The 25,634-nt window shown below is 40.9% G+C and overlaps 1 protein-coding gene and 1 long non-coding RNA gene across 2 annotated transcripts; one reads left to right on the forward strand and one right to left on the reverse strand.

The window, feature by feature from the left end:
• Positions 1-3,850: 3,850 nt before the first annotated feature.
• On the reverse strand, positions 3,851-13,380 carry PRPF38B (pre-mRNA processing factor 38B). Its single transcript, XM_061465169.1, has 6 exons — positions 13,028-13,380; positions 9,757-9,825; positions 9,087-9,238; positions 8,943-9,003; positions 6,196-6,419; positions 3,851-5,937 (listed from the first exon to the last, which is right to left on the reverse strand). The coding sequence occupies exons 1-6, from the start codon at positions 13,310-13,312 to the stop codon at positions 5,085-5,087; spliced, it is 1,644 nt and encodes a 547-aa protein (XP_061321153.1). The 5' UTR covers positions 13,313-13,380; the 3' UTR covers positions 3,851-5,084.
• A 26-nt stretch (positions 13,381-13,406) lies between these two features.
• Positions 13,407-22,274, forward strand: LOC133275300 (uncharacterized). The gene is made up of 2 exons (XR_009745459.1): positions 13,407-13,555; positions 22,068-22,274. It is a non-coding gene; the product is annotated as an uncharacterized LOC133275300 (long non-coding RNA).
• Positions 22,275-25,634: the final 3,360 nt, after the last annotated feature.

The raw sequence follows: 25,634 nt of genomic DNA on the forward strand, positions 1-25,634 counted from the left end.
TATGAAGGTTGTAAAAACAATGCAGAAACTGTGTCCTGTAACAGAAGGAGAAAAGGCAGAAACTGTGTCCTGTAACAGAAAGAGAAAAGCCCTACTACTACCCATCTGCCTTGAAGTTCAGTGCTATGTCAGACTTGCTTCACCATGGCCTTGGTCAACCACTGGCAGGCTTCAGTCCAGTAGAGAGGAGGGCATAACCTAATACGATTTCTCGTCCAAGGGAGTACACCTGCAGACACAGCACTGCTGCGTAAGACTGCTGGTCACAGCAGGGATCTGCGTGAGCTCGTCTCCATGTGAAGGCTGGAACAAAGTTCTGGCAAAATGTGCTGCGCAAAGTAAATCATTAATATTTACTGGGCTGCTTTTCAACTGCCTAGGAATGGTGAGTGCCACTCACTTTAAAACTGTTTTCAAGAATTGTATTATGCTCTTTGCAAAAGTAGAGTAAAAGTTAGGGTAGAGACTATCTGACACTGGCTTCTACATTCGTATTTCATTACTATTGCACTTTTGCACTGTTTACAAGTGACTGAAAAATAATTTGTTAGGACCCAAGGCCTTTCAAAGTCTATGAACAGCTCGAAACTGGATAAATAGGCAGATTCAGGGAGAAAAATGAAGAAGTAATACAATCTGCATACCTGTACCAAATCTCAGCTCACCCCACCTCAAAAAGCGCATCCAAACAAAACACATACCAGAAGCATGATCCCCTAAGTGCAAATATTTTCAATGTTCTACAATGTTTTATACTTTCTTCAGTTTCATATTTTGTGCCTACAGCTCCTGTTGCTTTCAGTGTGAATACTGAGTAGTTCAAAATACAAGGAATGCAAGACTGCAAGAAATGCTCTCAGAATTCAGTCGTTCTCTGTTGATAGCACACATTCCTGCATACACTGCACCATCAAGAGTCTGAAATGCTTAATCGTTGCAGTCATGTTGTTGCAGTATATGGACACTTATAGAATCATAGAATCAGAATGGTTAGGGTTGGAAAGGACCTTAAGATCATCAAGTTCCAACCCCCCTGCCATGGGCAGGGACACCTCACACTAAACCATGTTACCCAAGGCTCTGTCCAGCCTGGCCTTGAACACCGCCAGGGATGGAGCATTCACAGCTTCCCTGATAACAGTATTTTTGTGAATGAAACAAAAATACATCAACAGAAGTGCTTTTTTTTCATCACTGAAATGTAATTGAAAAAATATTCTGTTGAAATTCTGTTTTTAAAATAATTTGATAATTTTTAGAAGTAGCCATTATTTTTCTAGTGGAATTTGCTGCTTACAAAAGAAGTTATTACAATAAAAATTGAAAACCAAAAAGAAACAGTGTTTATCCTGGTAAGTATAAAACCCCTCTATTGCTATCTTAGCTAGAACAGGTATTAATGTTGTAAAATTTATTTCTGATATAAATCATGTGCTATATCTTCTCTACTTGACTGTTAGGCGAGCAACTCCCTTACACTTGCATAAGGATTTCGTGCACAGAATTTTTTAATCAATTGTTACTAAAGACAGTATTTTAAAAGAAATAAAGACCAACCCATAGTGCAATAGCTTGCTCCAAGATCACAAGACACACGAAAAATGTTCTGTAGGCATAGTCAAATAGTGTATGTTACCATTTTTTCCAAAAAAGAGGGTGTCTGACTATAGCTGCGTAAGAAAATGCTTGGGACTATGACAGCAGACATAATGCTCAGTTGTATAACTGTATAATAACAGTCTCTGAAATCTGATTTGCTGCCTTGCTATAAATGTTTGTCTGAAGATGCATATTTTTTTGTCCCAAATATTTTTTGTTTTCTTAATGTAGGTGGGATACACCATTTTATCTTTTTTCTCTTCTAGTGAGGTTTTTGCAGCCTTGCTTTATGAATATGCTATTTCTACTCTGAAAATCCTGAATATTGAGCATAAATTACTTGTGGTTAAGGAATACACCCTCTGTAGTTATTTTTGTTACTGCAGTACACAAGAGCAGTACACAAGAGCTCTTTCTGAATGGCCTGCAGCATAGCATAATAGAAAATAATTTAATTGCATTGTTTGATGTTTCATGTTGTATATCTACTTATATCTGCTCTGAGCAGGGGGATTGGATAAAATTACTTCCCTTAGTCCCTTCCAAACTGAATTAGTGTAAGTTGTAATGATACAGAAATGCCTATGGTTCAGTATATTTTCAGACTGCTTTGTATAAATTTCCACTTCTTTGTATCTATTGCTTTGTACATTGGTTTCTACAAACGTGCAGTAGTTTATTTGATATAAAGACAAAACAGAGACCTCTCAGTGCAACCTCAGTTAAATAACGGTAATTTTCAGTAGTGATTTCAAGGGCACTGTATTTTCTCTCTATTCAGAGACAGCCAGTGAGTTTCATACCAATATATAAAGGGTTTTTACATAAAGGCTTCTGGATGCCAACTGCCATTCAAGATGGCATTCCAATTGTCATCCAAACCTACTACTTGTGAGCACAGACTGTGCCAGGTCCTGTTGAAAAACTGCCTGGTGCCTCTGGTTTTGCGGCTCCTTAAGCAGATCTTTTTCTTTCAACCTGAAGGTAGCATATATTTTGTTTTGTAAAAATCATACTCACTTTTCAGCTCAATTTAAGTAGTATCCTCTCTAAAGCCAGGTAAACTGCTTGTTTCCTGGAACAAGACACAGCAACTGTTCAAACTGACTATTTTTCTATATTCCCTATTTTCCTTTATTCCACAAACTTTTAACTTCAATAAACACACTGTGATTACAATTAATTTTCCTTTCTTTTTAGAATTGGGTTTTTTTCAGTTTCTTGTGCACTTGTAAATGCATCAGTTGAAGATCAGTCTTTGCACAAGTTGTATCAAAATGTTCACTATATTAATTGCAGTAAGAGGGCACTCTCCACTTTCAGGTCAAAGATTGTTTCTTAAATAACTGGATTTTGCCTGAAAATAAACTGTTCTTTCACTGTAGTTCTCAACCATGGCAGAGGGGGAGGAGCGCTGAAGAAAGAACTCTAATCAACAGTCCATCTTCCCTTGACAGAACACTGGCGCTGCAGCCTCTGCCCAAGGGCATACTGGTTTCAGAAACTTCTTAACTGAAGGGCAAAATTAACAAGGCCGAAAGAAGCCTCTAGTGGCAAAAGAGGTAAATTACAGTTGTCATTTTGACAGAAACCACGCACTGCCCTGGCAGTCTTCAGGGACAGCTCTCGTCACCTAGCCAGGGCATTTCTTAAATGGCCAATACAGTTTTTCTCCTCCCATGATAAATGACAGCTCACTATTTTAGTTTCACACTGCAATGAAATGAACTTCTTAAAGTGTAAGCTTTCTTTCAAGGTATCAAAAATATAAACAGATGATAACCGAACATCAGTATTAAAATACTGAATGCTAAGGATGACAGTGACAAAAGACTAACTCAGAAAACAGAGCAGGAGGAAGACAAAATTGAGTTTGCTATTTCTGCTTTTTTGAATACTATGGAATGAAATGTAGTTAGAAATTTAAGCCCTGTTTTCTCCTGGAGGTTTTAAAAAAAAAATCCTAATATTTAAATATCACGCCTAAATGATCTGCATCACAAAGAAGTGAAAAAGGCACAAATATCAATTTATGTCTACCTTCAGGTCACTTCATGATCGTGAATGTCTCACACTTACTGTTCTTCCTATCTTTGGACTGCTGCATTTCTTTCTTTGCTACATCTTCCCACAAAGTACTTCGTATGAATAAGAGATTTTGTGTACTGTCACATAGACTGAAAATGAAATGTGGATGAACCCAAACACTCTTCAGCTGGCAATGAACATGCAGGGAAAAGCTGACACCCAATACAAACGAATTAATTGAGAGTTTATTCCAGATGGTTCTCCTCACTCAGTATACAAGTCATCAGAATAACCTATCAAATAGACTTGGACTTTAATGATATGACTTTTTTTTCTATAATGCATTTTGGTTTTTGCTTCTAACAATCTGTTAAAAAAAAAATATATCTGCCAGATGAAATGTTCAACACAAACTGCAACCCTTACTATTTGTAGAAAATATGACTTAAAAAAGGACACTATCAGGTCATTCTTAATGTTTACACTTACAAAAATGCTTTGGAAGCTTGAAACTAAAATCCTTTGTAATAATTTTCTTCTTCCTACTTCCCTCTTCCAACCTTCAGTGCCTTTATTAGCCCAGCATTATCATAAATGACAAAGTGCAGCTGCCAATGAAAAACATCAAAAGACCACAAATGGATAAGTGTGTTAAAAAAAAAAAAGTAATATGGAAGCTTACATGGATTTTTTTTTTTAAACAAATAAAATGCATAGATGGCTACGGTACTCATCTGCCAACCTTTACAGTGTCTGCTTGAGGTAGCCTTTCTAAAGAATTTCTAAACAAGCCCCAACATAGTCCAGATCCTTGCATCAAAACCACTATCTCCTTGAAAGTCCACTCTCAATTTAATACCAGTGGCAATCAACATAATACATTTTAAAAGCTTTGGGGAAAAAAAAAAAAAACAGCAGGTACAGTGGACATCCATGGTAGTTTTAGATCTGCAGCCCTCAATGTACATTGTACGCACATAAATATCTCAGCTATAATACACATTCAAGATCCATCCCTAAAAGCTGTATTGTGTAAAGCACAGCCACACTAACTTCAGGATACAACCCATAATTCCACATCTACAAAATCAAAGTAGAATTAGTGGCAGTTTATTGCCTCATACAAATTTAACCAACATGGCAACCATGCCAAAGGAATTAAAACATTTTCAGGACATATGTACAGACTGTACATTTCAGAAACATCTGAACAATAAAAATTCAAGGACAATCTCTGCATTACGAATTAAACTAAACAAATGGTTTGAAACCGTCAATGCATTGAATGGGTTTACAAAGGCACTTCCCTACCCAAAATAGGAAATGACAATCTGCAGCCTAGAGGGAGGTTGGAGAAGAGTGCTCATCAACTACTGCACAATCTCAACTTTAAGAAAAAATGAGCAGGATTTAATCAAACATTTATAGGATTCAATGTGATCCACTTCTGAAAGAGTTCACACAGTCTCATCTTTGTTTTTCTGTTGTTTTTCTTGGCTCTCTCGTTCCGTACTTTGGCTCCTTCGACGGTCATGTTTTTCCGAATGGTCCTTGCTGTCACTGTGATCATGTTTGTGGGAACGTTCTTTGCTTCTGCTACGCTTTCTAGATTTTTCTTTGCTGGGACTCTGGTCTCGTTTTCTGGACTTGTCAAAACTATCTGTTCTTCCTCTGCTTCTGCTTCTACTTCGTTTATTTGACTTCTCTTTACTTTCATTTTTATGTTTACTTGATTTCTCTTTGCTCCTGCTTCTGCTGCGCTTACCTGTGTTCTTACTTCGGCTCCTACTCCTATGCTTTCTTTCCCTGCTTCGACTTCTACTATGTTTCCTCTCTTTTTTGGAATCCCTCTTGTCATCCCGGTGTTTCTTGTCATCCTTGTCATCTTTGTGTCTTCTCTCTTCTGTATCACCCTTACTTTTCCTTTCTTTTGACCTTTCTCTAGAGCGATCTTTTTCCTTCTCGCTACCTCTTTCCTTATCATAATCTCTCTCCTTTTTCCTGCTCCGTTCATTCTCTTTCTCTCGCTCCCTGTCCCTGTCTCTTCTATCTCCTTTTCTGTCACGACTTCGACTACGGCTTCTGTATCTGTCCCTGCTTCTGCTTCGCCTTCGTTCCAGTGTGCGATCAGTGCTTCGAGATCTCCGCCTTTCTTTTTCTCTCTCTTTAGCTTCACGTTCTAATCTCTGCCGTTCTCTTTCTCTTTCTAGTTCTCTGTCAAAACTAGATGATCCGTGACCTTCCCGATGATGACTTCTGCTTCTGGATCTTCTGGGAGACCTCCTGGGACTGATGGATCGTCTTGGAGACCTTTTAAAACAAGAGATATTCAATATGAAACACCACCTTCTGAAGTTAAGGGACCCTCTTTAGTTTCCTATTTATATGTTATGTAAATAGTCTTTATTTAATCTTAAATACCAAATATTGTCTGATTATTTTAATCCATTAGCATCCATAACTGTTTGTCTTTTGCCTTAAAGCCTATCCCACTGAAAAGACAACATGTTTCTGGTAACCACAAGGTTCAGTATGAAACTTCTGACATTCTTTTAACACATAAATGACCTTGAACGTCTACGTTCCACATGCCGGTCTATTTCTTCCATTCCCTCCTTGCACTCTTTCTTGATTTTTCTAGGTCTGCTTTTAATTTGCTGGTCAATGGCTTTCTGGACTGGCACAGGAATTCTTGGAAACAACGTGGAAAACCATTCAAGCTTAGTGAGGAAGGAACGAAGCATCTCCCCGATGGTCATGACACAACCCCCACCTGCCTTCACATCCAGGTCCTACAAAATACAAGCAAAAAGATATCCTGATGGTCAAAAATACTCTGTACCAATTTCCCCAAAAAAAAAAAAAAATGCTGCTACACTACTGCCCTCTTGAAGCCTCATGATTATGAAAAGTTACTTGTCTCATATTCTAATACATCTCCTCAGAAAAATTCAAAGTCTGCACCTTTCGAATTTGGCACTATGTTACAGAAAGGGAATGGGCCTTATATATATGCATGCAGGCACATACTAATCCTGCAGCCATCTGGATGGTACGGAACTGCTGAGGAAGAGATTAACACGAAATCCCCTTACAGAGTCTGGCTATACAGTATGATCTTGTATTTTATCTCAATGCCACAAAGATGAGAAGTCCTCTCAAACTACATTTAATACTCCATTTTGTGGATGTACAACTGCGTACCATCATACCCAACCCTGTGGCCTAAATCATTTAGGAACTACATCATTGCCTATCTAAAAATGATCACAGAAAAGCCTCTAGTACAAAATGGCATCCTAACAGAATTGGAAGCAATAGCAAACCAACTGCCATGAAGCAGTGAGGTTTCTAATTTAGAAACGTAAAAAAATAAATAAATGAACAAATAATTGGAAACTCATAATCCATGATGACCATTGTCTCTGAAAAGGGTCATTACCGCATGAAGGCCTTCTTGCTATGCCCTCTCACAGCTCAGGACATGTTAGTCAGCTATTGTCAGTCCCAAACCTATAGTGCAAGCACACAAGGAAAGTGAGATTTGTTATCTAAACAGGAAGAGAAAATCTAAATGTAAAACTGCTTGCACTCACACACATTTAAGTGTTCAGATATACAGTTTTTCCAAATATAATCGCTGCAGAGATCTAAAGAAGAAAAAAAGGAGTTAAACGTAGCACCTGGAGAGTATGCACAGTTAAGCAAAATAAACATAAGAAGCATTTTGAAAAAGTAACTTTGTATCCTGGGAAGATTTTCACAGCAGCATGACAAAAGATGAACTGCTTCCACATATTTTAAGAACTGGAGGGGGGAAAAAAGTCCTGTAGGTTTAAGTAATTCCATATATATAAATATATTTGATTTATCCTAAAGAGCTTGATCAGGATTGGTAACAAACTTAAGAAAAGCAGCCCAAGCACTTTTTCCCTACATACCACAAAGCTACTGAAAGCAGCTAGGAAAGAAACACTGATTCCAAAAATATACTGGGTGGTTTTAAAAAACAATAAATATACACTGATCAGCAGTATCTGCAAGAACTGAAATGCATAAACTACAAGAAGTGCTGTGAATAACGAACCAGTTAAGACCTGCAAAATGAATCACACTTGTGATCAATTTTTTGTCCTGGGTACCAAGCTGTTTGTGGGACCCTGAAAATGAAGCCAGCCCAATCCTCCTCATAAATTACCACACTGCAGAGAAGAGCTCATGTTAACTAGCACCACCTGGGGGAGAAGGAGGATATCACAGTGATGCAATCAAGATTTCAATTCGCTTGGATTTTTGTTACAAACATACAATAACATAAGTTTACCTGAAATAACAGCTGTTTCCTTTGGCAGTGTTTTTGATACTTAGCATGAAAGAAGCTGTTTAAAATAAATACACTGCATGGCAGTCAGATACAGATATAATTAACACTATTTTGAATAAAAGCATTCGGACATCATTTGCAACATTTGAAATTTCTTGAAGTAGATGCCTACTGTCACACTGAAGAGGGCAAGTGATCCTTCCTGTGCCATTCTTAAATCTAGGATGCAATGTAAAACCTGCTGAATACATACAAATTGCAAGAGTATACTGAACTTCATGGACTGAGCAACCTCAGCCAGCAGCTCCTACTCAGCTTCTCCAGACAGTACACATCAGAACTATTGTACAAACAGTATACTCCTATCTGACCACATAATAATATTGTCTCTTCACTGTTTCTTTCTGGTTTTTGCCCCATTAACAATGACATTAAGGTTACTAGAAACAATGCCACCTTACACAGTAATTAGGCTGGTTGTTTCTGCTCTGAAAAAATCCTGGGCATGAACAACCACCGTAGAGATTTTAGTGGATTTTTCAAGGTCAGTCTTCGTTTCCACTATGTACTTCCCACTCTTCTATGTTAAGCAGCAATTCCCCCTGTTCCAGCCATTAATGCAAAACACAAATTTGGCACTCTGAGGTATTACTATACCTTGCTTAAAAATCCTTTTTCTAAAAACTGCATGGAAGCTACACTCACAGAGCCTGCTGTCTGTAGTCTGGTTTAATAAACCTCTTTCATGTGGCTTTGTAGTATTTGACACAGAAACATCCTAAGCAATAGACAATTCTGTTAAATCTTTGAAACCTAAGCTTAATGACCCAGGTCCCAGCTCAGGCCTGCTTCTTGCACTAACGAATTAAATAACAAGAACATAACATTGCAACATTCAAACTACAGAAAACCTTATCAAGGAATGTTTAAATCTATAGCAGTTACATGAGAAGAAACAAAAGAAAATGAATTATTACCCTCGCCGACATACCTCTTCATCATCAAGAAAAGATTCAAACCAGTCCCATAGATCTGTAGGCGGCTGTGTGTACCTTTAAGTACAAAAAGAATGCAGAAACTTAATACAGCTTTCTGTATATTAAATTAATCATTAGTTGATTATATTGATACTTACCTAATATACATAAATCCAAGAGCCCTAATATATGGGGAGTCTGTATGAGTTATAAGGCCCATCACTTGCTTACGGGTGAGTTTCAGTGTAAATAATTTGTAGAGCAGACAAAAGGCAGTAGACACAATTCCTCCGGTTCCAACACCGCGCACCTTTCGGAAGAAAAAAGTTAGGTGAAAACGCCAAAAGTCAAAGACATTGCCCCATCTCTACAAAAGAATATGAGAACTATAGATGAGGTCAGATATAAGGAAGAAGTTCTTCCCTGTGAGGGTGGTGAGGCACTGGAACAGGTTGCCCAAGGAAGTGGTGGATGTTCCATCCCTGGCAGCGTTCAAGGCCAGGCTGGAGGGGGATTTCAGCAACCTGGTCTAGCAGAAAGTATCCCTGCCCATTGCAGGGGGGTTCGTAGATGACCTTAAGGTCCTTTCCAAGCCAGAATTCTATGACTCTGTAACTAACATAGGATGAAATCTATATCTGCAAACAGAGCTATGTGGAAAAACTAACACTTCTTGTACCCACAGCTCTGGAAGCATGGGGAACACATCAATTCTTTGTAATAAACATTGTTACATCTATGGACTGAGCCAACATACAAACAAGTTTTGGCCTATGCTAAGAAATTTATCAGACAGAAAAATGTAAGAAGGCACGTACTTCTACTTACCCCTCCACACATCCCTGTCTGGCCTGCTGTTTTTCGGCTCCCCTTTTCCCATGGTTCAACATGCGTAACCTGAAAGAGTTGGTGGGAAAAAATAAAATTACAGTTTCAATCTCCATAATGTTTTATACAAATCTAATGTAAACAACGGATATCCTAATCAATCATAAACAGCTTGTCTTATGCAAAATTGAAGATCAAGACTGCTTTGTCATTAAAGCAAAACATTTGGGTTTTTCAATTATATTAAGAAATTATAGCTAGACAAATTAAGTTTATAAACAAAAAAAAACCACCCCCAAAGCAAGCATCCATGTTTACTCTACACTCCACGTACTTTCAAGTACTTTATGACTAAATCGCATCATTACCATTTTCTATGGAGACCAAACGATTACCTTCATTTAAAGTATCTCCTAACCAAGTTTAGTAACACCTGCTGATGACACGTAAAGGAGTCAAAATCTACAGTCTCACAGTCATATTCCATGAATTTAGCTAGAGATTTAAGTATCACCTACAATTAGGGCAAAAGAAAAATGTCCATCAAGTGTAGTGGAAAAAGACAGGGTCTTTTTCTGTACACTGCAGTGATGTTCTTGGATAAAATGGTTTCTAAGTACTAATTGAATAAATTTTCCCCAATTCCAGTCTTTTAAAATGCATTTAGAGGCGAGTGCACAAACACAGTTACCCAACACTATCCCACAAATTTGACAATAAATCACAAGGGATTTAAGAACTATGAAAGCGTTCAAGCTATATTTGAAATTGTGAAATGCAGAGAAGTTACATTTGACTCAATAAGCAAGTATGTTTTGTCAACACATCAACTTTAAAAAGCAAGTAAAAACGATACAGTAGTGTTACAATGGATTTCGGATAAGATTTTGTGGCGTGTAGTTTACATTCAAAACGCTTTAACAATACTTGAAACAAAACTAAGTGCACGATCACCTGAAACCAGAGATATGCCAACGGCTGGAGCTGCTGAACTGTCTGGGTTTTTTTTTTCTTGTGAGATGCCAGTATTGCAGAAATCAAAATCCACTTGACTTCCTGTATTATTTGCATCATACAAGAAGTTCAGAAATACTTTGTAAGCAATACTGCATATCCTTCTGATTTTTTACACATTTGCCTCTCACAGGAAATAGAAAGTTTTTTTTAGTCAAAGGATCACGTACAACACTATCACAATGGCAGCTTTCATTTTTTTACTTATTAGCCACAATCAAAATAAATATGGTTAAAAAAGAAAACAAACAAAAAGACAGGCGGCCTTACAATAATGTCACAAAAGAGTACTTAAAGTTTTGATGCTACAAAGACTGCTGTATATGCTTAATTTGTTGGAAGATACAGATTAAATGAAGTTAAAGGCATGCACATGGTGCTAACATCGGGGATAAAGACAAAAGTCATCTACTTTGCAGATAAGAGAACTGAAACAAGACCAGAACTACAAGTGAATATATTCAAACACCTGGACAGAATCCATACCTTCAAAGATGGTCCCTATCATCAGCTGCCTGCATAACTTAAGATCATCTCTCCCAATAAGCCAGCACCCATCATTCTCAGTTTTTTTAAATGAGGCACTTATATTGGTTCCCAAACAAATACACCTGAAAATACAGCTGCTACAGTGGGCATGGTGCTCATTCAAGGAGAAGGGGGGAAGGGGAAGGAGGGAAAGTCTGCAATTGTTCAAAAATCTTGAAATATGAACAGAACTCAAATCATCTGAACACCAGTGAAGTACCTTAACCATCAGGTTATCTTCTCCCTCACACCTATTAAGTAAGCAGCTGAGCTTTCTCTTTATTTAGCACACAGAATAAACTGTCAATTTGAGTAAACAACCTTTATTTACATTGGATTAATAAGCACATATTTAATGGTTTATCAAATTTGTTGCCCAATTTAAGACACTTAAGGAATGAAACACTGAGACAAGCAAATGAACTATATGACCTACTGCAGTTAAGTTCTATCACTACTAAGAAGACAAATCACATAAAATATTTTTACCCTGAAACTGTCCCTGTAAACGACTGGAAGCTCTCAGATTTTCTCGAAATAGGTTTCTTCTAAAAAAAATTCAGCACTGGCCATCAACTGCAAAAATAAACTTTGCTGCTTTCAATTCTGACAGTAATAACGATTTATCTAATATGCAGCATATGGTAAATTAACTGAAGAGAAGCTTTGTCAACAATCGATGTTACTTTAAGTATTAGGAGAACTGAGTAGTCCACTCCAAATGACGGAGGCAAGGAGAGAAGTGCTACCACTGAGATGAAAAACAGTAGCACTGTCTTCATAAGTAGGTGCGAACAATGCAAAAAAATCTCAAAACACTTCTGAGAAGTTATTTTTAATGACAGTGCCCAAAGTAACTAGACTTGCCCTGCTTAAATAAGACAAAAAGGCTACCTTTTATTTCCAAGTATACTTAAACCCTCTGGCACAGTAACATCAAGCAGAATCAATTCACCCGACAAAAACACCTCAATCATCACCAAAGCACAGCTGACTGAAGACATCAGCTCTGAATTATCTAAGTTTTGCTCTCATTATCAGAAAAAAAGAATGTTGCTGTGTTGATGAGTATTAATTATGCATACCTCCACCTGAGAGACTGGCTTGATGGAAGCCTTGTTGCAAAACTGATTCAGTCCTGCTAACAAACAAGAACCAAGACATGGGTGCACGGATACAGTTCAGTTATATCCCCAGCACTGCCTACTTAATATCAAAAGCAGCACTAAACTGAACAGGTTTTTGACTGGGTGCGAGGGGGGGATCCTGACCTCTAACTGAGGAAGAAGGCCACATGCAAACTCCTGCTGAAATCACTTCTGCGCAGTTACAGGGCGCCGGCAGCTCCTGGGCTGCGCGCAGTGCCCGTCTGTGAAGTGACATGCAGATCGGGTCCCCTCTCCCTTCAAATGAAAGCGCGGTCCTCAGACGGCCATTTCATCCCCACTGCCAAGGCTCACGCTGCCCAATTAATAATCTGGAACTCCGCTATTTCAAATCCGAAGCGGAACACGTTTGTGTTGTAAGGAAAACAGCACCGTTAAATACCCCAATCAAGCACTAAAAAATACATTTGCTCCCATCGCTTACAGCACGATAAGGGACAACGCGGCAAAAGATAACCAGAAGCAACCAAAGTCTTCCCCCTTCAAAAACCCCCACCACGAGGAGGCTCAGGCCAAGCGCCAGCGCAGCCCCGGGAAGCCCGGGGCGCGGCCCGCAGGCTCACCTTGAAGTAGATCTCGTCCACCACTTCGTGGTAAGTCTTGAGCTCATAGAGCTGCACCTTGAAGTAGGGCGACGAGAGGATGTTGGTGAGGATCATCGGGTTCAGGTTCATGGTCTTCTCGTTGCCCCACAGCGGCAGCACATTGCCCTGCTTGCCTGAGGCCGCCGGCTTGGGGGCTCCGCTCTGCAGCTGCTGCTGGGCCGGTGGGATGGCACCAGGCTGGTGCTGGGCCGCCTGCTGCCCCTGGCAGTTCCCAGCGCCAACGGCGGGGCTGTTGTTGGCCATAGCGGCTCAAGCCCGGGGCAGGGCGGCAGCACGCGGCCTGCAGGGCTCACGAACGATCGAGCCGGGCCACGCCACACCACACCAGACCAGACCACGGACTACAGAGGCAGTCGCAGCCTCCCACAACCGCTGACAAGATGGCGGACTCCACGGAAGTGACGGCAGCACCTTCCGGGGCCGAGCAGGCCAATCCCCGTGGCGGAGCGTGGCGGCGCTGGGCGGGAGAATGCCCCTCTGCCTCTGGTCCTTTCCCGCGGCGGGGGTTCAGGGGACTTTTTCTCTCTTTCACCCGCCAGCCCCACACGTAGCTAAGAGGCGAGACCTGTCGCCAGCTTTTCCTTCTCGTTTTTGGGTCGTGGGGATCGCGCTGTCCTTTGCCCGAGGCTCGCTAACGGCCAGGCCGGGGTTCTTTCGGGCGAGGAGGGCCCGGCCGGTCACAGTGCGCGGGGGTCGGACAGCTGCCGTCACCGGAACGCCACAAGCCACGCCAGACATTTAGCTAACGCGGTAGTGGGGCCGTCGGTCGTGCCGTCTGTTGGTAACGAAGGCAGGGCACAGCAGGGGAGCGACCACCGGCGGCGCTAACAAATAAGGACAAAGTCGTTGAGCTTGCAGGGATCTCGGGGGAGGAAGCATTTATCTGCGGTCAGGGTACAGCAAAGCTGGCGCACTAAAACTAGCGCTATGAGGCCTGCTCCCCCAGCAGGCAGAGCAGCTTCCGAGGGTTTGTCATACACCAAAAAAAACTGACTGTGCTGCTAAATTGAAACTGAACATCTCCTTCGGAAATGAGTAATACTGCATACAGACTCGGAACAATGAGAATTAGGTTAACGCATTTGAAAGCATTAAAATCTAAGAAAGTAACTGTTAAATGCCAACAGGAAACAAAAGATAAACTCCTTCAGTTTTGCCTGAAACTTAAATGAAATATGTCGAGGCTTACGTTTAACTCATTATTCAAAGTTTTCCAGCAGGTTTTCAACTGCACACTCTTTTGCAAAAGCAAAATAATAAATTAAAAAACTAGTTACAAACTTTGGTGTCAAGCTTTAACCAGAAGTAGAAAAGGGAGACCGAATGTACAGGAATTGCCAAGAGATTCTGAACATGGAATGAATATGCAATAAAATAACTGAAAGTCCGCCAAAGTAACAGCAACTTAGGACAAAATACACTGTACACACACAGAAGGGCTTTGCATTGCTCAGAGCAAAAGGAAAGAGATGCAAGGTTAAATCGGTTTGGAAGCATCTGTGGAAGTAGCATCTCTAATTGTATACTATTTAAAACTTATTTATATTTTGATTTTGAAAACTAATTGAATTTGAATTTAAATACTTCCAGCAGTATTTACCTCCTTGTAAACAGAGTATAATCACTCTTCATTACATGTTGAAAACCTTGTAAGTAGAACATCTTCAATCTTCATTACAAACTGAAAACCTGAGAAACAGTGACTCATATTCATTAATCTGGTCCTTTAACATACTTTAGAGCTCATACTGTGTCAGAAAAGTGTTCTTGTCAGGGCCCATTTTGACAGTTACCAGTTTCCCTAACTGCCTGCTCTGCTATCTAAGCTCTTCATTTAGCTTAGAAAAGCACTCCCCTTTTCTAGGAATAACTTGTCCGGCCTCCTTGTGCTAAAGATATTAACAAAACCATTTATTAGCACAGGACTCCCATCTTGAGGCAGCAAACATCCATTTAACAATCTCATGAAATTGAAGAACTAATCACAAAATTAATTCTAAGGAGGTGTTGTGTGGAGGCAGTGTTCTTACAGGAGAATGGATAATTGGTACATAAACTCTGAATAATCCTGAAAGATACAGCAAGGCCATGAGAGGCCCGAGGAAGCTTAAGCAAGCAAGATAAGAAGAAGCTGGAATTCAGTGAGTTATGAGAACTGTGGACTTTTGGCAAGCTTTCGAGGTCAAGTTCTCACACCTGTGCTTAACCAATTACATGTTGGTCACCAAGGGTCTTCAGGACATGTATCCAATCATAATATGCCAAATCACTGTTAAGTGCATGTAAGAAATAGTATATAAGGAGTTAAGGCTTTGTAATAAATGGCTTTTGTCTGATCATACTGATTTCTGACTGGGTCCATATATTCTGCAGCGATTGGCGCCCAACGTGCCCCCTCCCCCCCGTTTTTCATATTGAAGCTGAAGGAATTAAAGCACCGAAGCAAGTGGAAAACGTGGAGCCGCAGGGACGTCGGCTGGGTTCGATCCGGCAGGACCAGGATCGGGAGGTAGACGCCTCGGAACGGAGCCTTGTGAGCCCGGAAGACACTACACAGTGTAAATAAGGTAACAGACGACGGGTCTGGAAGAGGGTTAGGATGGGGAATCAGTTAAGTAAAGGAGAAACGGCCATCCTTAAGCTCTTCCAGCATATCCTCTCAGTGAGAGGGATAGAATATGACGATAATCTGTTAAAAAGACTATTGCTCTGGAGTAAAGAAAAAGAGCTGATCAAGGGGGTTAATGAAGCTTTTGATCTCGGGACTTGGGAAAAAATTGGGGCACACCTGTGGGATGAAGTTACTTGTGAGTCTAAGGAGGCGAAGTCTCTCGCTGCTCCCTGGCGACTACTGAAAGAGACTCTAGCCGCAATAGAGGCTGAGAAAGAGGCGGAAAAATCTGCTTTTACAGCGCTCGCTGACTCGCCTTCACAACAGCAGGGGTCGGCACCTACATTAGATTCAGCACCCGGCGCTACAGCCATGGTAGTGTCGCCTGTTTCGGGCACAAAACATTCTGGCCAAAAAACGGCGCGCCGTAAAATACGAATGTTTGAGGACCCTCCGCCTTTCCCCTATTCTGTGTCGACAGCACCTTTATCGGCGGTAGCTCCAGCTGATACTCGGAAGCCAGTAGCGGCTACTGAGCAGCCAAAACAAACTGATGTCAACCCTTTTCGTGCTGGTACTGCCCCTAAACTTAATCACGATTTTTTGCCGGGGTGGGAGTCTCCGAAGGAGGAGAGTGTAACTCCGAATAAATACCCACCTCCGCCACCTACACCACCGCTTGCATCGCTCCCACCGGAGCTGCAAAATGAGTGGGACTGGGGACAATGGACAAAATCCTTAGATAAACAATTGCAGGACTTGCGAGACCGTCTGGACAAATTGGGGGAGGAGAGGGAGCAAGCCCCAGAAAAACCGGGAAAACCAGATAAGATCAGTCCTTGTGATGTGCCGTTAGCACCGACTCCTACATCTAATAAAGTTAATCCGAGTGCCATGAGATGGCGAGGCTGCATTCAGGATGCAGTCATAGACGGTACTGTTTTACCGATAGATGTTCCCGCTGCATTTCCTGTTATTATAAATACTCAGGGACAGTCTGTCTGGACTCCTATGGACTGGAAAGCTATGAAAGAAATTAAGGGAGCAATTACTCAGTATGGGTTGTCTTCCCCATATACACAGCAAATGTTATCTGCTTTCTTTTCTAGTACTGTTCTAACTCCAAATGATTGTCTCAGAGGGGCTGCAATTTTATTAACTCCTTCACAGCTCCTACATTTTAAAAGTGGGCTTGAGGAGCTTGCTGCAAGAGCTGCAGATAAGAATTCAGAGTGTAATCCTCATCACCCTTTGCATGGTGTTTCATCTGAAATGTTACTGGGAAAGGGACAATTTCACCCTGATGGAGTACGAGCTCATATGAAAATTGAAATTTTACAGCAAGCACAGCAATTGGCTTTAGCTGCTCTGAAAGCTGTGCCAGAAGCAGGGAAACCTAATCCTTCCTATACATCAGTAAAGCAGGGACCAACTGAGCCATATATACAATTTATTGACAGATTGACAGAGGCTATTGAAAAGAGTATTGATCTGGCATCTAATGCTAAAGAATCGATGCTTATGTCTCTGGCTATGGAAAATGCTAACCCTGCTTGTAAGTGTATTTTGCAGGGTTTGCCAAAATCTGCTGGTCTTCAGGAAATGATGGATCCATGTTCTAAAGTGGGCACAGCAGAGGAAAAGGCTGGATACATGGCTACTGCCTTCGCCGCTGCTGTTAAACCCCTTCTACAACAAGGTCAGGGTGATCATGGGGGTACTAAAGGTATGAGATGTTATAATTGTGGATGGATGGGACACTTTAAAAAGCAGTGTACTGTAAAGAAAATTAGTTCAGCAACCCACCCCCCTCAGGGTGGTGTTACTGGTTTTGCAGACAAATGTATTAAATGTGACACATTTGGCCACAAGACAATTGAATGTCGTTCAAAGTTTAAAAAAGATGGAACCCCGTTGGGAAACTTGAATGTGAGTGTGAAGCCACCCTGTGCGACGACACAAAATCACTACCTCTTATGCTTCTCAATTGAATCCAGATTTACAGGTTATTCTTTTTATTGTCAACAGTGAGTATCCTCCATTTAGTCTATTAGCACAGTGGGATCTTCAAAAGACTCATCCTTTATGCATTTTAGAATGGATTTTCCTGCCTTATCGATTACATAAAACTGTAACTACTCGGTTAGAAGTATTTGCTCTTTTGATTGTATGAAGTCGTTCACGTTGTCAGGAAATTATGGGCTGTGATCCATCACAAATTTGTTTGCCACTTACCAGGGTATGGTTAGACCGGGCACAACAATCTAGCTCTGCTTTTCAGTCTGCTCTGATAGATTTTGTTGTTCCTCTTAATATACATTTTCCACCTCATAAGATTTTTACAATGCTAAAGAATAATCAGTTTGAAGATGTTACCTTTTATTCTAGTAAACCTGTTTTAGGATTAACTGTCTTTACAGATGCAAGCAAAATCAGTCCCACAGCCGGATATGTTTGGCAAACAGATGATGTTTGGAAAGAGCAGAAGATACTTAGTCATTTTTCTGATTCATTACAAACACTAGAGCTAAGTGCTGTTATTGCAGTATTTCAGCAATGGCCTGACACCCCTCTTAATATTGTCTGTGATTCTTTATATGTTGTAGGCATTGTTCAATGTATAGAAAGGGCAATTTTACAAGAAGTCGCTAATCACAGGTTGTGGATCTTGTTAAAAACCTTATTACATCTTGTGAATACTGATAAATGTACATATTTTATTATGCATATTCGCAGTCATTCAGGCCTTCCAGGAAGCCTTAGTGAAGGCAATAACAAAGTGGATAAATTAGTTGCCCCAGCATGGGCAGGACCCTCTGTAAATATCTTTCAACAAACTTGAGCATCCCATGCCTTCTTCCATCAATCAGCAAAAATGTTAGTTCAACAGTTTGGACTGTCCCTAACAGATGCCCGAGGCATTGTGCAATCTTGTCCTGATTGTCAAGGCCAAGGAGTAGGTATAGGCCTTGGAGTCAATCCTCGAGGCCTCCAGCCTCTTCAGCTTTGGCAAATGGATGTTACTCATGTACCTTCTTTTGGGAAATTGAAATATGTCCATGTTACTATTGGCACTTTTTCTCACTTTGTCTGCGCCACTTCCCTGGCTGGTGAGACTGCATGCCATGTGATCATACATCTACGTGGTTGTTTTGCAGCTACGGGAGTATCTTTACAGCTAAAAACAGACAATGCATCTAGCTATACCTCTTCAACACTTTCTAAATTTGTGAATACTTGGGGTATTTCTCGTATCACTGGTATTCCTCATTCTCCTACAGGACAAGCTATTATTGAACAAACACATCAAACTTTGAAACAGTTGTTGGGAAAAACAAAAAACGGGGGAAGAAGGACTTACACCAGTAGCAAGGATACAGAAAGCTGTATATGTTATGAATTTTTGTGATTGACAGGAGACTTTAATGACACCCCTGCTATAATACATGGTCAGGCATTAGGTTCAGGTTATATGACTAAAACTCCGGGTATTCTGGTCCAGTACAAGGATTTGGAAACCAGCATTTGGAAAGGTCCTGCGGAAGTAAAACTAACTGGTCGAGGTTATATGTGTGTAATTACAGATTCTGGTCTGCGGTGGGTGCCAGCTCAGTGGGTGAAACCCCGAAAGAGTTAGCACCGCCCAAGGAGAGCCAGGACACCCCCCTTGTCAGTGACTGAATGAATTGAAATTTGAGCTTAGGACATCTGTTTTACGGATGTTTTCAGTCCTTCTTAAAGTGAAGGGAGCAACCTTTTTTACGTTAAAGTGAAAAAAAAAAACCGAAAAAAAAAACAAACCCCCCCCCACCCCCCCCCCCAACCTCCAGGGAAGCGAGACCAGCGTGGGATACAGACGTATTGTGTACTTTTCCGGTGGTGGGAAGGTCTCTCGTATGTTCTTATCAGGGGTATTGGGCATACTGTGACAGACCGTGGACTTGGGACCCCATATACAACTCATTTGATACAGTCTCTCTGTGATACTCATGCACTAGAAGTTGGTAAATATAAGTATGTCCATGTTTCTATCGACCTTTGGAGACCTTTATAGATATTGTTGGCCACTTCTTCCAACATAAGCTGGCCACCTGTGTCGAAATGAGTGTGCATTTTGGTCAGTATAAAAGCCCAGGCCTCATGCAATGTGGGGGAGGCAGAGCCTCTGCGGGGACGCCCGCTAAGGTTGAGCCTGCCACTTCGCACTGCGATGATGCTTCTCGGAGTTGGTTTCCTGTTAATCTCCACAGGGTCCTTGTGCCATGTTCTGTACGTGGGACTGTAGTGGGAGTAATGATTGTCTGGATTTTGTGCTTCAAATATTGTAGTTGTGTGGAGTGTGCTTGTGGGATCCCATGTGTGTGTGTGTGTGTGTGTGTGTGTGTGTGTGTGTGTGTGTTGAGGGCAGACGGTGTTCTGTGTATTTTTTTGTTGGGTTCATGTAAAAGTTTTTAACGGGTAGCAGTTTAACATTTCGGGCAAGAAAGGGTTAATGCAAAAGCGCAGTTGCCGGCAGGTATTTATGGTTGCTGCTGAAGCAGGCAGGCAGCTGTAGCTGCTGCCGAGCAGGCCGGCGTTTGTAGCCGTGCAAAGCAGAGTGAGCGACTTTGAAAAAAAAACCAAACAAAAGCTGCCCTCCGATTCGGCTCCAGGTGCTCCACTAGTGGAATGGCCAAGATGGACGCCAGAGCAGAGGAGTGAAAAAAACACAAACAAACAAAAAGGGCAATGATGCAGCAAACTCCTCAGCTGTTAACAATGTGCAGTTTAACCTGTCTGCTTCTCAAGAACTGATAACCTGGAGGAGGGGGTATATTTGTGTCCTCCTGCCTACAGGTCCATGGTGACTGCCTGCAAAGTTTGTCAAGCCTTGCCATGAGCTGGACAGACGAATGGAGGAACCTGATGCCTCAGCTACAGGAGCTGACCGTGATTACCCCAAGCAGAATGAGATGGAGGAAGAGAAAAACAAATGATTGCAAAACATCACTTGGGGGCAACCGAAAAGTAAAATCCTGAATACGTGTGCTTGTAAAGTAGCTATTATTAGAGGCTGTGATTTTGTGTATAAAACCACCTGTATTTACAAGCCAGTTGCTAATAAGAAACTACACCTTGTATAGATTTGTCACTTGTAAAAGAGATGTTAGAGTATGGAAATTTGCAGTAGCTGCTAGAAAATGCTAAGGCAAAAGCTAGAAAGATTTTAATACAATGGTAGTGTTATAAAGCAGGTAATGGAACAAATTAAGAGGGTGGGAGAATTCCACTACTAAGGAATTTCTTTGGCTAGTCCCTCACTGCCATCAGCATCTTCAACATGGTGCTGCACCCTGTAATAGTTACTCTGCTAATGTAAATTTGTGTGTGCCTTGCTGTAGTAGCAACTTGTTATTGGATGAAGCAGGTGAAACTGTGCATTGACAACAAGGTGCAAGGACAGAGGCTGACCAAATGCCTGCTACCACAATCAAGGGCAAGACTGGGTTGGCCTCTGTGTTTGCCACCAAGAAGAACCTTTAGCTCCGCTGTTGGCTGCAACCCAGCAGGCGTGGAGCGGTGGGGACACATGCCATGCCAGACCTTGATGTGAAAGATGGCCTCCCTTGTTATCAGAGAGCCATACAGAAGAAAAAAGGGGCAGGCCCAGCAGCCTCTAGTTGGCATATGTTGGAGATATTATCTAGCCCAGATCCCCTGCTCAAGTAGGGTCATTCAAAACATACATCAAAAAGGGGGAGATGTGGAGGCAGTGTTCTTAACAGGAGAATGGATAATTGGTACATAAACTCTGAATAATCCTGAAAGACACAGCAAGGCCATGAGAGGCCTGAGGAAGCTTAAGCAAGCAAGATAAGAAGAAGCTGGAATTCACTGAGTTATGAGAACTGTGGACTGTTGGCAAGCTTTCGAGGTCAAGTTCTTACACCTGTGCTTAACCAATTGTGTTAGTCACTAAGGGTCTTCAAGACAGGTATCCAATCATAATACGCCAAATCACTGTAAGTGCATGTAAGAAATACTATGTACAGAGTTAAGGCTTTGTAGTAAACGGCTTTTGTCTGATCATATTGATTTCTGACTGGGTCCATATATTCTGCGGCAGTGTTGTAGCAGTGAGGTAATCTTGCTCTGGAGACAGCTAGCTAGAGTAGTGACTTTGAAGCTGAGTGGTTCTGGTGTGTTTTTTTAGGGTATCCTTGACTCTCTGAGCACATCCTTAATGTCTTGTGTAATCACTTCAGGACAGCCTGTACTTCTGTTGTAATTTATGTTACCCAAATTGTGTTTTCATGTGTTTATCTTTTGCTGTTGGAATATGTAGTCAGTATGGTTCAAACCTCAAGTGGTTTTCCTCTGTATGACATTTTTGTTCTTCTTATGCAGATCCTTTTTGGTGGTGATGCTGAAACCTTTACAGCTGCGAACCAGGAAGCCATTTGCTCAAAATGAGATTTTCTTTCCTCAAGCATGCCAGCTGGTCTTTATACAGAACAGAGCCAAAACAAAACAAACACATGCTTGAACAAGGAGGACTGCAAGGAACTATATATATAACAATAAAAAAGTAAGAGGATGGTGCTGTATGCAAGAGTCTCAACAGATGAATTCTGAATTTTCTCAAACATGCCTACTCTGTTAGTTGAATCTGAGGAGAAAAGTATTGGTACCTAGTCACTGAACATCCTCTGAACCTGGTGTGAGAGGAATGCTTGTTAGCTCTTGAATTATAGGTTAAGTAATATTGCTGCATGTATTTTTCTGTCAAATATCAGTGTAGTGTCTTCTGGCAGTAGTGCTGCATTAGATGCCTTCTGCTATCACATTTAATTATGTGCACTGCAGCTTCAAAGGGAAAGTCAAAGAACTGCATACAGTTCTCTTTCTCATCCCAAACACTGAAGGATAAAGTAAGTTTTAGCAGTTTAGAATTTCTTGATTCATGACTTTCTACCGTTAGATGCTTTTATTCAGTATAGTCATATCTTTTTTGCTCTTCGTATGGTACAAAAGTAACAGGCTTCTCTAAAAATAGCTTACTTAATTTGTCAACATACTTAACTAAATACAACCTGAACTTTCAGTTTGAATTTACAGATTGCAATGTTAGAAATACATTTGAGCTGAAGTTTCTGAGGAACCTCATCAACTTGGACCTTGTTTGAGCAGGGGGTACACTGGATAACATCTAAAGGTCCCTCCCAGCAGAAATTATTCTATGATGTTGTGAGACTTAAAGTAGATATACCACTGCATGAAGGAGGGAGATGTGTGACACAATGGACCAAACCAGACTTTAGACATACTAAATGATTTTTTTTTTTTTTGGTGAGGGAATGCAGAAATTTTATGTTATGAGGAATAATCACAATATTTTTTCAAATTTTTTTTTCTAGCAAGAAGAGCAGATTCTCTGGTGTCAAAGCAGATTGTGCAGCTTAAAACTACTAATAGGGCTATTTCTTTCATACTGCCAATCTTCAAAAGATGCGATCTCTAGTCAGTTTTGCCACCCAATACAGAACAATGAAAAAAGAAATTTCTACGACTACATTGTTTGATAATGGAGAATTAAACATCTGATAATTCTGAAGGTTTTACTTACAGTGGTACATTTTTGGGTGAGGTCTTACAAAGGAAATGGTGTGAATTCACAATTTGTTGCAAATTTACTTTACTGTATAACTTCACTACTATTCTTTCCCTTTTTTTTTCCTCTTAATAATGTCATATTGAATTATGAGTAGAATTTTACAGGGTACCGAAATCTATATAATTTTCATCCAGGATATTAAAGACTTCTATTAATAAACTTTACAATATCTGAGGTACAGATATTATCCACAGTTTATGGATTGTCTAATTAAGACACAAGTACTAAATGATAGTCCAGGATTAAACTGTGATTCAGACAAAAAGAACTGCGTTATAAAACAAAGAGACTTGAACCTATCTTTTCTTGTGCAAGGTATTCATACTCTTAGTTCAATAACAGTTTATTTTCTTTGCTAAAAAGCAAGGATCTAATTAAAAAGTTAAAATCAATTTACTAGACTACTCAAAAGCATTTAATGGGAATTATTCTCTACACATAGTTTCTGCTTAGAGCCAGATTGGGTTATGCAGATCTTTAAAGCCTGTTGAGAAAAAATCCCACAAAAGTAATTGACCAGGTGTTATATATAAACTTTAAAAGAAGGTTGCTCTATATGTGTTGTAACATTACTGATCTTTACGTATTTAAACCCTTTTTGCAAGCCAAACTCCCACTGAAATAGCAACTCATAGGCTGCTTCATACACTGTTAGCACATCACTGTTGTAACAGAGAAAGACCCCAACTGTGAAACTGTATGGGTGGTTCCCTATTTCTACTACTCATAAAACAAAAATAATATAAAGAAAATTGCTGTTATATTCCAAAACCTAAAAAACAACTTCAAACAGAATGAAATCATTCCAGTATCTTGAACTAATTGAAAGTGGCTAGATTACCAGTTTGAAAGCACACTTAGATAGGCTTCCTAGCTATTGAGTAAACAAGATAGCTAGACTGCTGTAAGCTACTTATGTATACTCTGTGTAGGCCACATCCTGTAAAATTTATTAGCATTAAACAAGAGTCAAGGTTAAACAATCACAGGCAGGTTTCAGCATAAAGACTTTCAGTATTTTATGAAAACTAAACCAGAAAGCATTGAAATATAATCTGACTAACAAATCTTCTCTGCCCTCACTTCTACCAACCAACTCCTCCCTTAAATCCTGGACAGAGTCAATGCACAACTCTTTTTGTATAGCAGGCCCACCCTGTAATTAGTAAAATGCTTTACATACTTGTGAACAGAAAAAGTAACAAGCAATTCAGCTCCATGTTTTCCTTCCTGGTTTCACTGTTCATCCACACAGCTGCTTGCTCTTTGAGGGACAAATCCTGCTCCAGTGTAGAAAATACTCCATAAATTGCTGCAAAATACATTGATTTGCTTTGGGTTGTTTGTAGTCTACCTCACTGATCTTTACAGGACACTTTGACTTCATGTCAGCACCACTGCAATGCCCTAAGTTTCCATTATAGAGAGTAACAAATCCATCTGCAAGCATAGGAGCTGTACTGAGGCATACAGCACCTGGCAGTACCAGCACGATCAGGAAGAGGATTTTGCCTTTTTAGTATAAAAATTAGTGGCCACCACTACTTCCAGTCACCTTTTAATACACTGAGGGAAGCTGGCACAGGTGGATCTCTGGGTGCTCATGTGCTGGTAATGATAAAATCATCCAGGTCGGAAAAGACCTTTAAGATCAAGTCCAGTCTTTACTCCAGGGCTGCCGAGTCCACCACTAAACTGTGTCACTAAAGGCTTCATTTATACAGTTCTAGAATACTTCCAGGGACAGCGATTCCACCACTTCCCTGGGAAGCCTGTTCCAGTGCCTGAGCACTGGCTCTGTGAAGAAATTGTTCCTAATACCCCATCTAAACCTCCACTGGTGCAGCTTGAGGCCGTTATTTCTTGTCCTATCACTTGTTATCTGGGAGAAGAGACCAGCCCCCACCTCACTACAGCCTCCTTTCAGGTAGTTGTAGAGAGGGTAAGATCCCCCCGAGCCTTCTTTTCTCCAGACTAAAGAGCCCCAATTCCCTCAGGTGTTCCTCATCACACTTGTGCTCCTGTTCCGTTAAACATTAGAGGACACCACCCTACATTAAAAGAGGTAAATAGAGGTTTTGCCGCACTGTTCTGGCGAGCTGCAGCTCGGGATGGGAACACCTAGCTCCCTGTTAAAGGGTAGCGGTTTCCCAGCGCTCCCGACGACCACGGAGAGTCGAGGCGCTTCCGCCCGAAGGAGTAGGTGTGACTGCGAGAACCCGCACGGGGTGGAGAGCTTTTGACACAGGCGCCCCTTCTTAGGTGCTCTGGCGAGAGCCTGCCCTCGGCTCCCGCACGCT

Source organism: Pezoporus flaviventris, unplaced genomic scaffold (genome assembly GCF_033815535.1).
Source record: "Pezoporus flaviventris isolate CSIRO_AGI_PZ_B2104156 unplaced genomic scaffold, CSIRO_AGI_Pfla_v1 ptg000040l, whole genome shotgun sequence".
Lineage (NCBI taxonomy): Eukaryota > Metazoa > Chordata > Aves > Psittaciformes > Psittacidae > Pezoporus > Pezoporus flaviventris.